Below are 14,730 nucleotides of genomic sequence, written 5' to 3'. Positions count from 1 at the left end.
ACTATTTTAACTGAGGCTGATTTTTTTTTTTTTTTTTTTTAAATCAAGGGAGATGGTACAAAACTCATTGTAATACACTTTCATAATTTGTGTTCAAGAAGCACAGCAGTATAACGATTACTGTAGATATGTAACTGCTCAAAGTGGGGAAATAATCAGAAATCCTTTCCAGGTGTGACACTTATGAATTGGTTTTGGTGTTTGTTTGGGTTTTTTTACTGTGTAATCGCTCATTTAAAATCCAGGTGTTTTTAAAGTTCACCCTGCAAGGGAAGCCACAGGCAGGTGAACAGCCGGCCACGGGCTGCTGCTCCGTCACTGGTGACTTCATGCACCGCATCAATTACACAGAAATCCGTGACGACGAGGCGTTTGGGAGAATGTTGAAGATCTCGTCGCGGTGAGGAAGGTGACCTGGGCAGGTAATAGTAAAAGCAGAGACTCCTCGTCCTGCGGGGTCTGAGCCTGAAAAACCGACCTTGGCTTTTTTTTATTTTATTTTTGGGGTCTTTATGACTCATTCAGTCCCTGACTCGGAGGCGCTGACGCCCGTATATAAAACATGTATATTTTAAACTATAAACCTCTATTCGCCCGACTCCCACCCACGGCAGTAGCCGCTCCCCCGTCACCGCGATGGTTTGAGCGGTGTGACACCCGCTTGCCCTCCCCCCCCCCGCGCCTGCCGCACTTTGGTACGCCCCGAGGCGCCGCGGTGCTCGCCGGGAGCTGGGCGGGCGGGCGGCGAACCCGGCCCGGTGTCCCCCGGCGGTTCTCCTCCGCCATGGCCCTCAACAAGTCCATGCACGCTCGCAACCGGTACAAGGACAAGCCTCCCGACTTCGCTTACCTGGCCGGCAAGTACCCCGAGTTCCAGCAGCACGTACAGACCACCCTCACCGGCAGGGTGAGGTAGGGCCCGTCGGTGGGAGGGCCGGGCCGGGCCGGGGCCTGGGGCTGTGGGGCGGCTCCCGAGGGCCGTGTCCGTCCCGGGGGGTGGCGAGGGAGAGGGTGCTGGCCCCCGTAACCGCTGCTTGTACCTTTTCAGCCTGAATTTCAAGGACCCTGAGGCGGTGAGAGCTCTGACGTGTACCCTCCTGAAGGAGGATTTTGGGCTTACGATTGACATCCCCGTGGAAAGGCTTATTCCCACCGTTCCCTTGAGGCTGAACTACATCCACTGGGTAGAGGATCTCATTGGTCACCAGGATGCTGACAAGCAAGTCCTTAGGCGAGGCATTGACATAGGTACCTGGGAAAACGAAATGTTGAATTTGCTATTTACCGTCGGTGAAACTAGCCGATAAAACCTGTTGTGCGCCCATAGAGAAATGGGAAGTCTGAGAAGCAAAAATCTGAAACGGGCAATCTGACTCCACTGGTATTTTGTTCGGCTTCTTGATGGGTCAGGTTTCTCTGCACAAATGCAAGAATGGCCATAGCGGGCAATTATTTGGCTTTGCGTGGCCTTGAACTCTCTTGAGTGCAGCTCTGTGTGGTATACAAAAATTATGCTGCTAGTAACGCAGGCAAAAATGTCATTCTACAGGAATTAAAAAAAAAAGATGGCATTTCTTCTTAGTATTCTAACTAGTGAATTATATTAGCAATCTGCTAATTTTGCACAGGAGAGTTTGTGAGTTGCATAACAATATTTTCTAGTGTTCCTTTTAATAAAATTTCTGTGCTTTCAGATGTATTTGACAGATAAACGATCTGTCTTTTTTAAACTTTGTTCTTTTTTTTGTTGGGGTTTTTGTTTTTCAATGCAGCTATTTTCATGAGCTATATTGTAAAAAAAAAAAAAAGCTTAATTAGAAACTGAGACAAATATTGCAAATCTGTCTTTTGGTTGTAGATGGTCAAAGACTTCCTGTATGTTGTTGAAAACAAAATATTTTTTTAAACTGGACTGAGCATCCACAGATGGATGATACTGATACGAGCCTAGGAGCATCGTAGCTTGCTCAGTTTCAGTATCCAGGTTATTGGATGATATCTGGGCAATATCTGGATTAAGTAGTAGATTGAAGTAAATGGTTATTCAGTAAAGATGTGAATTTATAAGGTGTACACTGATGCACATAATTTGGTGTTCATTAGAAATAAAAAAAAGGCAAGCTCTGTAGGAGCAAGAAACTATTTGACACAGATAAAAAAATTGGTTTGGATTCCAAATTTTTGGTGATTCTATATGAATTACTTAAAAGGCACCTGCAATGATACATTTTAATTTAGTTCACATCTTTTTAATTGTTTGTCAATAGAATCTTCCTTTACAATTTCAAAGGCTTGTTTTTGAAGATTGTTTTGTGTTGAAGTACTCATAATGAAATAGAGACACGCTGGAATTTCCTTTCTAACTTGTGTTTTAATGCTTAAAACTTTAGTTTTAAGATGTTAAAACGTTAGTTATTGTCTTGTGTTTTAATGCTTAAAACTTTAGTTTTTAAGATGTTAAAACCTTAGTTATTGTCTTCAAAGCTTGGGTTCAGTAGTCTCGGTTACCATGCCAGTTTTTTCATTACTGTTTTCTTGGTGTTCACTAGCATGATTTTTTTTTTTTTTTTTTTTTTGTAATGGAATTTTTGTTCTCCTGAAATTTACTGACTTGCATTTTTAGCTGGATTTGTGATGGATACAAGGGTTATATCATTACGTAGTGTGTGCACAGCTGCTTTCCTTTCATGACTTTTAACCTTGTTAGCCAGCTTCTATGTATTTGATATTAGGTTGCATTTTCAAAAACAGTTTCTGTGAACTTTGTCACGGTAGGTGGCTAGGTAGAAGAGACAGATCCTTTAAGTCCTCCAAATATTGAAAAAAACCTTCAGTTTGAGTTGGCAGTGAACATTGATGTTCCAACTCTGGGAAAGCAGTAAGTCATCCAAGAGGAACGTTATCAGGAGTGCTGGAAATAACTGCATGCTTTTGTGTACTGACAGACATTGTTATTTATGTTTCAATAAGTCAGTATAACAGTAGACTCTTGATATCTCTGAACTCAAGTTTTGTGGTGGTGAGATACCATTCCCTTTTCTTGTATCCATTCCCTGTAATCCTAAATTTGACTGTCATTGGTAATTCGATCATCTAGATATTGCATAATTACGAGAAGGAATTATTTCGTGCTAGCATGTATTTCTCTTTGTTACCAAGTTGTCGTTTATATACTAGATGTGACATCACATGGTATGGAATACCCCTTTGGCCAGTTTGGGTCAGCTGTCCTGGCTGCGTCCCCGCCCAGCTTCTTGTGCCCCTCCAGCCTTCTTGCTGGCTGGGCATGAGAAGCTTAAAAATCCTTGACTTAGTATAAACACTACTTAGCAACAACTGAAAACATCAGTGTTATCAACATTCTTCTCATACCTAACTCAAAAACATAGCACTATACCAGCTACTATGAAGACAATTAACTTTATCCCAGCTGAAACCAGGACACAAGTTTTTATCTGTCTGGTGATCTTTTTAGATATCCTAACTGGCACCTCTGTTTCTCTCATTGTTTTGGGCATTGGGGCAAGACAGTGTGATGGAACAGATTTTTTTTTTTTTTTTTTTGTGGTAGATAATAGAGAAACGCAGAAGAACAACATATTTGTGATAGGGGTTTTCATAGTAGAACCAGAATATATTTGGCTTTCACTGTATAAATTAATCACTGTCGTATAGGAAAAAAAATAAAGTTCACTAAAGAACTGAGTAGTAAATGATCAGTAATCAATGTTTTTTTGAAGTTAGTTCTTTTTGTTGTGAAAAGTACATAGTGAACAGCCACACTGCATATAACACCAGAGACTTGTTTTGCCTTTCTCACGGCTTTTCACTTCTGCAGGGACAGGGGCATCTTGCATATACCCATTACTTGGAGCAACTTTGAATGGCTGGTATTTTCTTGCAACAGAAGTGGATGATATGTGCTTCAATTATGCCAAGAAGAATGTGGAACAAAATAACTTGTCTGATCTTATAAAAGGTATGACGTAATAAGGTATTTAGTAGCATACAAATGTTGTGGTGTATTTCTGCCGTGTTCAGTGGCATATCAGAATCCGTATTCCTGCCAAATACATGCTCAATTGTTCTTATTGAAGCAGATTGTCTATTAAGGTCTGCTTGTGCTTAAGCCGGGAAGTCACAGCTTCTCTAGAATGGGATGTGTGGATAGAGAACTACTCATCCTTATAAAAATCTGAAAGTCAAACTTCACCCTGGGGTGTTTTCCTCTCTCCATATTTTTTTGTCTGTTGCTGAAGTATTTCTTAGAGTTTGTGCTGTTTCTACTGTTAGGAGACCTGGCGTGCTTCCTCAGATAATTTGCACGACACTGCCATATATTCGCATCTTGTACAGAGACAGTCCTTCATCCTAATTTCTGAGTTAGGTCCTAGAAGTGCCTGTGGTAGTAGCGGTATGCCAGACTTGGTCTGTGGATGACCTTGGAAAATTTTCTGTGGCAACTCAATACACTAAAAAGCAGGTCTGTTATTCAGCTCTGAAATAAAATCTTCACTTCTGCTGGATTTTGGAAGTACCCTTTTTACCAAAACGTTGTCGTCTTGGTCTGTCCTCCTTGTCAGTCTTGAAGATCCAGAACTTGATGTGGAGAACAATGACAGTTTTCTGTTACTACTGCCATCTTAGGAGTTTTAGTGCTGTGGTGGTGTTTTACTATACTGGAAAAACCTCTGGCAAAGGAAAATGCCTCATGTGAGGCTGTAGTGCCAAAGGTGATAAGCTGGAGTAAATGACTGATTGCTGGTGGGTAGAGCCACGGGCAAGGGATTACCACTGGTGGTACCCATAGCCAGATGCTGGCTGGGAATGATCCACCCTGCCACTTTTTAACTCCTGGACCTGAATTGTTTAGCTAGAGCTGAGTATACTACTGTACCTAGTAACTTGGTTAGCAAGGCATTTTGGAGTCAGATTAGACATCTTCCTGTAATTCTGGTTTAAAAAAAAAAAAACACCAACAAAAAACAATGCAGAATTTTTGTCGTGTTCTAGGAGTCTGTCTTGAAATTTTTCCCAAATAGCTTCATTTGGAGATCGTGTTAGAATATAGCCTTTGTTCTTCTAACTTCAATGGAAAAAAAAATTCAGTGATAGTAAAAACAGCAGTAATGCAGGGATGATTATTAATTGCATCATAGCTTCTTTTTGCCCAGAGGAAAAAAAAGCTATGTTTTTTGGCTGGAAGTGAAATACTGGTTGCTGTAACTTTCTTCCAAAGGGAATCTCTCCTATATGTGCAAAACAGAAATTGATAAACCTGGGCATTGATGTAAATATGAAAAAAAATTACATGGTGTTCTGAGTTGTGTATCTATTTTACTGGAATGGTATGATGGCCAGAATTTATCTGCTGGTATTTAAAAAAAAAATAAAATTAAAAAATAAAAATATCAGTACCCTGTATGTAATGGTACATACCATTATACCAAGGTATTATTCTTGTTACATATAACCTGAACTTTGGTAATTGCCTGCTATCCTAACAATTTTGTATTCTTAAGGTGGTGATAAACTGTAGTAGTAAATGTTAGGAAGAGAGGCATGCCTTCTGCCTCCATTCTAAATATCTTTGTTCTATGTGCGTTATCTGTGAGTTGCAGGACTGGTGAAGTCTGCAAGAAGTCCTGCTTGTAATAATCTTTATACATGCTTTAATTGGACTTCATCCATATTTAAATTCCTGCTCCTTGGGCTGGAGTTCCTGTGGTCTTCAGAAGATGCGTGGCAGGACTTGACCACAATTTCCAAGGGAATTATATAGCCTCTGGGGAAAGACAGTGGAGATCTATGTGGGATGTTTGCCTTCATCCTTGTGATGGGTAATAATAAGTTGGTGGACCCAAGTAAGCAGAAGATTTGTCCAGACAGGAAACTCTAATATTTTTCTTTTGTTGTGATTCTTCTAAGTCGTGTAAGACTACAGTTCCTGTGCAGGATGCATAGTATTACTAACACAGTAATTTTGGTTTATTATAAGATTAGATTTGAAGCTGATCTTGGTGCTGTGTAACTTCAGTGAAGACAGCTTTACCTTAGTCTCTCTCTTTCTTAGCTTTACACTCGAGAAAGACCAAACGGTACATTTCTTTGAGTACAATTCTAGAATTCTCTATCTTAAAAAAGCTGTTTACATTGGGATTTATTTTATCTCTGAGGAGCCTATGGGGTGATTAATTGACACTTGTATTAATTTTTGAAAGGGCTTAAAGGGAGTTTGTAGTTGCATCAGAGAACTCAGTATAACTCAAACAGTTACTATTGTTTTAAACAGACTCATGTAATTTTACTACTGTGTATAAACACACAAGCTGTTTGTATGCTAATCCTTAACCTGAAGTCTTTATTTGCATGCTGATATTTGTTACATTTTTTTTTGTAGAAAATACTGTTTAGAAAGTATAGTTTTTATACAACATGTTGTTTCAAGAAACACTGAAATATAAATGGCATGCTAGATAAAATACAAAGTTCCTTATTGACCAAATTCCTGTTTTCTGTTAGTGGTGAAGGTACCACAGAAGACTCTTCTAATGGATGCATTGAAAGAAGAATCTGAGATTGTTTATGATTTCTGCATGTGCAACCCCCCCTTTTTTGCCAACCAGTTGGAAGCGAAGGTAAGCTAACAAACTAAATGTATGTACTTCAGTGTTCAGTGAGTGGGAGGGGAGCAATAATGTAACCACTTCCCTTGGGAAAGGTGGAATGGAAAATCCCAAATCCTTACGAAACAGCATTTAAGTCTTCTCTATCCCCACCCACTGCCCCAAAGGAGTTTTGAAAGACTTAACTGTTACCCTTCCTAAAGTGGAGGATGACCTGTAGAATTTTTTCACAAGTTCTTACTGTCTTAGAGAATTAGTTTGGAAAGTAGACAGCTAGTAAATCTGAATTCAAGTGCCCGTTGCATAACAGCGGTACAGAGGAATTGGTTTCTGGCATTGTGCCTGTCTGTATTTTTCATTTCCTTAGTGATTTAGGCAATATCATGTAGCTCAGAACAGTTCTTGGCAATACCTGCCGAATATAGTCAGAAACTTAACTCTATAATATAGGGCAGTGGAAAAAAGATTTAAGTGTTGAAATTAAATTAAACACTATAGATTGTAATTGTGTAGATGCATGTAACCAGCGTGTCTTACCTTGTATTTCATATTAGGAGGATACTGTTGTGTGACAAGTAACTTACCTAGGTTTGAGATTGTAAGGTATTCACTGTTAATGTTTGTTTTGAATGTATCTTTGTCTATTATCCGTGGTTCTGATGAGGGGAGGATAACTACAGGTGGTGACACTTGCTACCCACTAAAGACTGAGGCAGGAAGCAGTGTACAAAGTGGCCTAACATATTAAATGTTCATCTCAAATGCTCTTTTTTTATCCAGGGAGTAAATTCTCGAAATCCACGGCGTCCCCCTCCCAGCTCTGTAAATACAGGAGGGATCACAGAAATCATGGCTGAGGGCGGAGAACTAGAATTTGTCAAAAGAATTATTCATGACAGTCTACAACTTAAAAAGAGGTTAAGGTAAGTGCTTTGTTGCAGTTAAAAAACGCACACCTTTTGCCTGATGCTTTGGCAGAAATCACATGAAAGTGATATTTTAAGTAAGGAATGTAGCTGTGGTCCAGTGATACCTGCTTGGTTTGTTTAATGATACATACACATCAGTGATTAGTGTCAGTTTATGTGAAATTAGTTGTTCTTGAGCATCAATTACAACTCATCGTTTGAGGTATTTAAAGGCAGAAGGCAAAAAAAGCCAGTAACAGTGACACTTGTAGCTAAATTAGCACGCGTACTTGCTAAAGACAGTCAAGGTTGAGTCTTCAGGGCTTCTGGGATGGGGAAGGATTTATGACATTGCCTAGTTATCTATTCATTACCTAAAAGTTTCTATCTTTTTCTGGCTGAATTTTGGTAACTTGCAGCTTTGCCTACTAAAGGGCACTGTTGTACTGAATGCTATCTTGGGTGAACATAAGCCACAATAAAAACCATAGTGAGACCTTCTTTTGAACAGGTGGCTCATCTTCAGTTTTTTGACTATCAGACTTTCTCTCCCTCAGTGTTATATGTTATTCCTCTAGCTCTTCTGGAAGATTCCTTCAGGTTTTTTTTTTTAATATGCCTCTAAAATACAGCTGCCAAAATTTCATGTGTTACCACGGCTTCATCAGTCTCCTAAGCAAAGGAAGTACAGCCTGTGTTTTATACATTCAAGAAGTGTTTTGATTTTGTCTTTTTAGACCCTTCTAGGCAGACCATTGCATTAGAATCTTTGCCTATGTAATACCAAAATTTTTCTTTAGAATGTTTGTTTTCTAATAATGGGCCTGAAAAAATGAAGAATATATTTAGTTTTTGGAAAAACAAGACACAGTAAGACTGCATTTGGCTCTCTTAGAAGTGCTTTTTTCTGTCTTGTAGTGCTTTGAAGGAAAAAAAAGTTGAGAAGGTTTGCAGAGGTTGCAAACGTTTTGCAAACCTTGAAATGGGGGGGGTGTTGGGTTTTTTTTAATGTCCTTCCTTTCTCTGTCACCCACTAAATCTTACAAAATATAAAAAGGGGATAGATAGTATGGAAGAGTGATAAAATAGAGGGTTTGATGTTCAGAAGTGGTTACAAGCCAGAAGAATTAAACTCAAGAGAATTTTTAGCAATCTTATTTGTGCCAGCAAGGACAGTGGGAAATGACTGCTGATCCTGTCAAAGTTTGTAGGTAGAATGTTATTTTAGGCTAGTTGATGTAGACAAGCTTTTAGGTGTGTATGCTCTTACACGTGTCTAAAATGTAGTGATTTTTCAAAACTGCATATAAACTGAAACAGTTCTGAGTTTAGTCAGTGATAACAATGGGTGAGGGGAGGCAGGTCAGAGAGGAAGTGATGGTGTAACATATATATATTTTAAATGTTCTTTCACATATAGCTGGATGTTTTTATGCTTTGTACGTGCTCTTTCTGATACGTAGTGTTTTTTTTCCACCAGTGTGATTTCCACAGGAGCATGTGGTGTACTGTGTAAAATACTGTGGTCTGGACAGCACATGTATACAATTGAGGACTTAATTGGCCCTGTAAGGTGGGGGCAGGGGATGCATCTGTGATGACTTCTGGAAACGCAATAGCAACATGGTTTCTAGTTCCATCTGGTGTGTGTACGTCCAGGGGAAACTTGCTTTTGATAAGTTGCTGTTTGACAACATTGAAAGGAGTGGCAAATGTGGTAGAGAACTGACTGATGTTACTCTCAAGGCAAGCAGTCTTTGCCTTGAAAAGGTGATGTGGAATTATGAGAAAGGCATCATTCCTGTATTGCCCCTCTTGGCAACAGCACCCCTCTAGCAAAGAAGAGGGTATCTCTTGATCTGATAAATTGATAGTGCAGGGCATAGAACATACTCACATGCTAACTGTGTATACTGTTAGGAAAAATAAGCACTGTGTGTTTGGATGGTAGGGATGGTTCAGTTAGTGGTTTTGAATAAACTACCTTGGAGAATCTGTTAAAGAAAGAACAGTTTACTTAAAATACTGTTTCCTATTTTGTTAGAGATAAAGTTTGGCAGCTCTACCAAAAGGCGTGAGCAGTGAGCTGTTAGTAGATAGATACTCCCTTGGGCCAGGAGATGATTTTGTTTATTTACTCCCATCTTTACTTCAGCTAGGAGTTGCAAGTTCAGTATTTTATAGTTTTGGGAAAGATGTGTGTTTAAGTTTTGCTAGAAATTTTGGGGTTTAATTTAAGTATTGCTACATGAAATTCTGTATATTGCATTATGCAGGAAGTAATTTTAAATAATTGTCCCTTAATACCACTGATCCTTTTTTCTTTTTTTTTTTTTTTTGTTTTGTTTTGTTTACAGTGTATTTAATTTGCGTATGTGAGAAATTTAAACTGCTTGCCTTCAAGTTAGATGCATAGTCTTGAGGAAACTGTCCCTTGATATCCGGGAACTCTAATTTTCATTCTTTACTACGTTATATTTACGACTAACCTTTTTGGATCCGGTCACCAAAAAAGTATGGAAGAGAGGGTTGTAGAGGTCCAATGGTAATTTAGGTGAAGAACAAAGGTGTAGTGTTTGGAGATATTGAAGATGTGGAGCTGGGTGGAAGGATAAGCTCCACCAGAAGTGGGAAAATAAATTTCTTTCCTTTTTTTTGCCCTGTTTGTTTCCTCATGAAACATGGGTTAGGTGATGGAAAGCTGGATAATGAGTTAAGAGTGAGCAGAAGTAGTCAGTAGGCACACTTCTGCTTCTGAGGCACAAATGCTTGTCAATAGTTGAATATTCCTTTTAATTCTGATTCATTCTCCAAAAAAAGTGGAGAAATTGAAACAAATTATTGTAAAGGGTAACGTCTCCCACATAACTAAAGTCACTTTGAAACAGGATTCTTGCTTGTTGAGGCACTGTTTCAATAATAGACTTACTGTATTTCCTAAAAACTCGAAAAGATTCCCCTGTCCACTCTGTCTTCTGTTCCCATTCATGTTGCACTATGTCCTAGTCTCTGTTTAAGAATGTGATTATTTTGTTGTTGTTTTGTTTTAAAATCTATTCTCCAGGTTTCTGATCCAAGTAGTTCTTTCTGATAGTTGCCATTTTCAGTTGATCTGCATTTGTAAAACACTTTGTTAATGTACTATTTGCAGATGGTACAGTTGCATGTTGGGGAAGAAATGCAGCTTAGCACCATTGAAAGAGGAACTTCGAATCCAGGGGGTGAGTTTCTGTATAGTTGTCCTGGTTTCAGCTGGGATAGAGTTAACTGTCTTCCTAGTAGCTGGTACAGTGCTATGTTGTTTTTTTTTTTTCTGTGCAGACCTGGGGCTTATGCTCTAGAGCTGATAATTCAGTGAGGTGGGATGGTTGATATTTATCCTTGGTAGTATTTGGCACATTCTCCATACCATACATAAATGGCTACAGCATCCATGTGTGGCAAGACTAGTTAACACTAGCATTGGATCCGAGTTTTATATTTAAAGGCAGTGTAAGTCCAGACTTGCTTTTTTGGGGCAAAGATAGAGAATTGTTTCTGGGCACATTTCTGCCATCTGCAGACAGGTGAGTGGCTTGGCTTCCCAGCCCTTCGTTGCCTTTCTTCTTTGTTCCTTTGCTACAGCAGTGGGTTCAGTATTACAAAGCGCAACAGGAGCAGGTTCTGAACAAGGAGAATGTGCTTTTTGCAGAATCAGAATGCAGATGTGTGCTGTAGGTGTGCTGGATTGCTGCACAAAAAGGGTCATGTTGTGTGTTGCTGAACTTGAAGCTCTGAAAGGGCAGAGATATGGCAGGGCAGAGATGGGAAATCCTGGGCACGGGTGCCAGGCTTGGCACTGACCAGTTTCAAGTGGCACTGACATCCATGAGCCCTATCAGAAAGAATCTCTGTTTCTGTTATGAGAAAATAACTCTATGCTAACTTTGCAATTTTTTTAAATTTGAAAATGTGTGCAGTAAACCAGTGTTTTTTATTAATATGAAATTAAGTTTTATATTGCTTCTTTGCATAGGTTCCTAAAGTTACTCATACTGAATTCTGTCAAGGACGCACCATGAGATGGGCACTGGCGTGGAGTTTCTATGATGATGTACAAGTACCTGTAAGTACCTTAATTCTGCTTTGCTTGTGATTGTCCATGCTTCTTATTTGAGGAAGGGCCTAATGAGCTATAACTGCTGTGGAACAAACTGTTCTCCTTCAGACTCGGACACTGGATGTGCTGGGCTGTATGGACAGTAGGATTTCTTAACTAGCTACCAGTCTGTTGGCAGTTGTTACATGTGATTCATGAATGACCTATGTTTAGGGAAGAAAAAAGAAGCCTGTGTAGGAACTTCCTATGGGTTTCAGTGTAAGTAAGGGTCATTTGTAATGTACTTCAGATAGCAATTTAGTAGTATTAAAAATATGCTAAGTTTGGGGCTAGATTTGAACTTTCAGCTTCCCTCTGAGAACTTGGGTTTTATTTATTATTACAGATTCTGTTACCAAGTAGATACGAACATGTCTAGCTTAGACTTACCTACATGAATGTAAGTGAAGCTTGTTCACCATAACTAATGTAAGCCAGCTGCTTTTTTGGATCCAGATGTACATATACTGTAAGATAAGCATAGACAATAACCAACCTTATAGAAGATGCAAGTAAACCTTCAGTGAACTTGGATCAAAATGTGGATATTAACCCTTGACCTCTGTTCCCAAGAGCAGCCACACTTTCTCAGCTCACAGAGAACTAGTGGTTTGAAGGAAATAATGAAGCTTTTTGCCTAAGGTCTGAAAAACTCCCTCTGTCCATCAGGCTAGCATAAAGTACATGATCCTGTTAGCTCTTTTCAACCTAAAACTCTTTGGAGTGAAGTGAAACTCAAGCCCTGTCTTGAGTTTAGTGGCTTACATTATGCTCTTAATTCCCATGTCTACTGAGTACAAAAGTCATCCCACTAATACTACATAGCTTTGTAATTTTTTTTCTTTCTTCTAGTCACCTCCCTCTAAAAGAAGAAAATTAGAAAAACCCCGAAAACCAATTACATTTATGGTTTTGGCTTCTACAGTCAAAGAGTTATCCATCAAAGCTGCAGCTCTGGGCTGGGATGCTGTAGAAGCTATTGCTGTGGTTAGAGCCTGGGTAGAGAAGATTCTCACTGATTTGAAGGTACGGTATTAAGTCTTATACATTAACACAACGTCCTACTTGAAAGCATAAGTGTGAGAGGGTAATATGAAGTTCTGCTGTTTTCTGCAATAGGTTCAGCATAAACGTGTTCCCTGTGGCAAGGATGAAGTTAGCCTGTTTGTGACTGCCATTGAAAACTCCTGGATTCATTTGAGGAGAAAGAAACGAGAGAGAATAAGGCAGTTACGAGAACTTCCTCGGGCTTCTGAAGATACTCTGCAAGCAATGGAAGAGGAAAAAAACAGCCAGAAGAGCGTGAGCAACAACTCGGACTGTGAAAACCCCAAGACTGAAGACTCTGAAACGGGGTTTGTGGCACCTGAGGAGGATGTTCACTTGGCCACAAGTGACGAGCTAACGGAAGAATCTGCCACCAAAGAAGAACACAGTGAACATGTGAAGGAGGAGGAGACAGAAGCAAAGCGGGGAGAAATGTCACTCGGCAAAGGTTCCAGTAATGCAAAGGAGGAACCTTGCCCTTCAGAGGAAGCTAGCAGTCTGACAGTTGAAAAAGAACAAAGTCCAAAAGAAACTAGTAGATGTTTTCTCTTTAAGTGTTTAATGAATGTGAAGAAAGAAGGAAATGATGTATTAGTAGAAATGCACTGGGTTGAAGGACAGAACAGAGACTTGATGAACCAGCTGTGCACATACTTACGGAACCAAATTCTTCGACTGGTTGCTAGTTAGCCCTTTTTCCTACCTTAGTAAAGTCAGTCAGTCCTTAAATTTTGTAAACTATTTTTAACGGTTTAAAGTTTTCAGTTAGCGAAACCTGTTTCTTTCCCTTAAAGAAGAAATGAATAAAATGGAGATTAAAGTCCCCTTTAATATTTTAAATAGCTTTTTCAAAGCTGCAAGTAGTACATGAAGTGTACTTCATCAGACATAAAGTGATGGGGAAGTAATAGATTTTGTGCTGCAGTTGTAAAACTACATGTTAAAGTGAAACATGTCTATGCTGTGAGCATTTCAAACATCAGCACTGTTTATTCTGGTCTTTTTTCTGGTGCAATAGAATTATATATTGTTACTAAATAGAAATCTTTACTGAAATATTTTCCTCTATATTTTTTCAATACTAATGCAGGAAATGGTTAGTCTGCTGTGGGAATTGTTTTCTGCAGCAAGGAGTCTTCAACTAAGGATTCAAGTATGCCTCTCTTCCCTTTAATGCATTTAACCTTTGGTCTACAGAGTCGCAAGATGGATACATCCTTTTAAGTGTCAATTCATTAAAATAATGGCTTTAGAAAAAACGCCTGTTGTACTTTTCTTGTGCTTGGGCTTTGAAACACAGAAGAGCCTACTATGAGCATCTGGTTTTGTAAACTTTAACAACAAAATAAGCTCTTTGAGCTGCTTGGTTTAAAGAGGATTTAATTATGTTGACTGTTCCATTAGACCATTCCTTACACTAATTCAGATACAATTGTCTGAAATAACAGCAGTATTCTTAAAGGATTTTGCTTCCATTTAATCTTAAGAGATTGCTTTAATGACAGGAATGAGAGCATGTGCTCATCTTCGTGGGCCAGAAATTCCTTAGGCAGGACAAAGATGGGTACAGAAGCTTTAGGCTGTTGTGAAGGAGGACAACTGGAAAGAAGGCTGTTGCTTCCATGGCTGACTCTCGAATCCATTTTACCACCAGCTGTTTTCTGAGTGTTTCTGGGCCAATAACCTGTTCCTGTGAGAAGAGAGGCTGAGGGACATGGGTCTTGACATGCCTCAGAGAGGGTGTGCGTATGTGTTTTGAGATTATGAGCACTGGCACTGCTTCGCATGAAGTCAGCCTCCCAAGTGGTGATCCATTTCTCTGTAGAGAGATCTGCAGAACACGGAGAGAAAGTTTTTCTGAGAGTGGAGTGTGTGTGTGTTACCCAAAATAAAAGATGCATTCCTGATGGACAGAAGGAAATACTACCTGCCTATGTTCATGCTACTGGAACCACTTTGAATGTTCAGCCTTAGTTGTCAATATTTCTGGAAAGATTAGTATGTTTTCTTA

The 14,730-nt window shown here is 39.4% G+C and overlaps 1 protein-coding gene across 1 annotated transcript; it reads left to right on the top strand.

The window, feature by feature from the left end:
• Positions 1-711: 711 nt before the first annotated feature.
• On the top strand, positions 712-14,004 carry METTL16 (methyltransferase 16, RNA N6-adenosine). The gene is made up of 9 exons (XM_075034409.1): positions 712-912; positions 1,049-1,248; positions 3,839-3,979; positions 6,523-6,638; positions 7,407-7,549; positions 10,686-10,755; positions 11,550-11,639; positions 12,525-12,698; positions 12,792-14,004. The coding sequence occupies exons 1-9, from the start codon at positions 785-787 to the stop codon at positions 13,407-13,409; spliced, it is 1,680 nt and encodes a 559-aa protein (XP_074890510.1). The 5' UTR covers positions 712-784; the 3' UTR covers positions 13,410-14,004.
• Positions 14,005-14,730: the final 726 nt, after the last annotated feature.

This window comes from Buteo buteo, chromosome 8 (genome assembly GCF_964188355.1).
Source record: "Buteo buteo chromosome 8, bButBut1.hap1.1, whole genome shotgun sequence".
NCBI classification, from domain to species: domain Eukaryota; kingdom Metazoa; phylum Chordata; class Aves; order Accipitriformes; family Accipitridae; genus Buteo; species Buteo buteo.
This window is presented reverse-complemented; position numbering and strand designations above follow the sequence as displayed.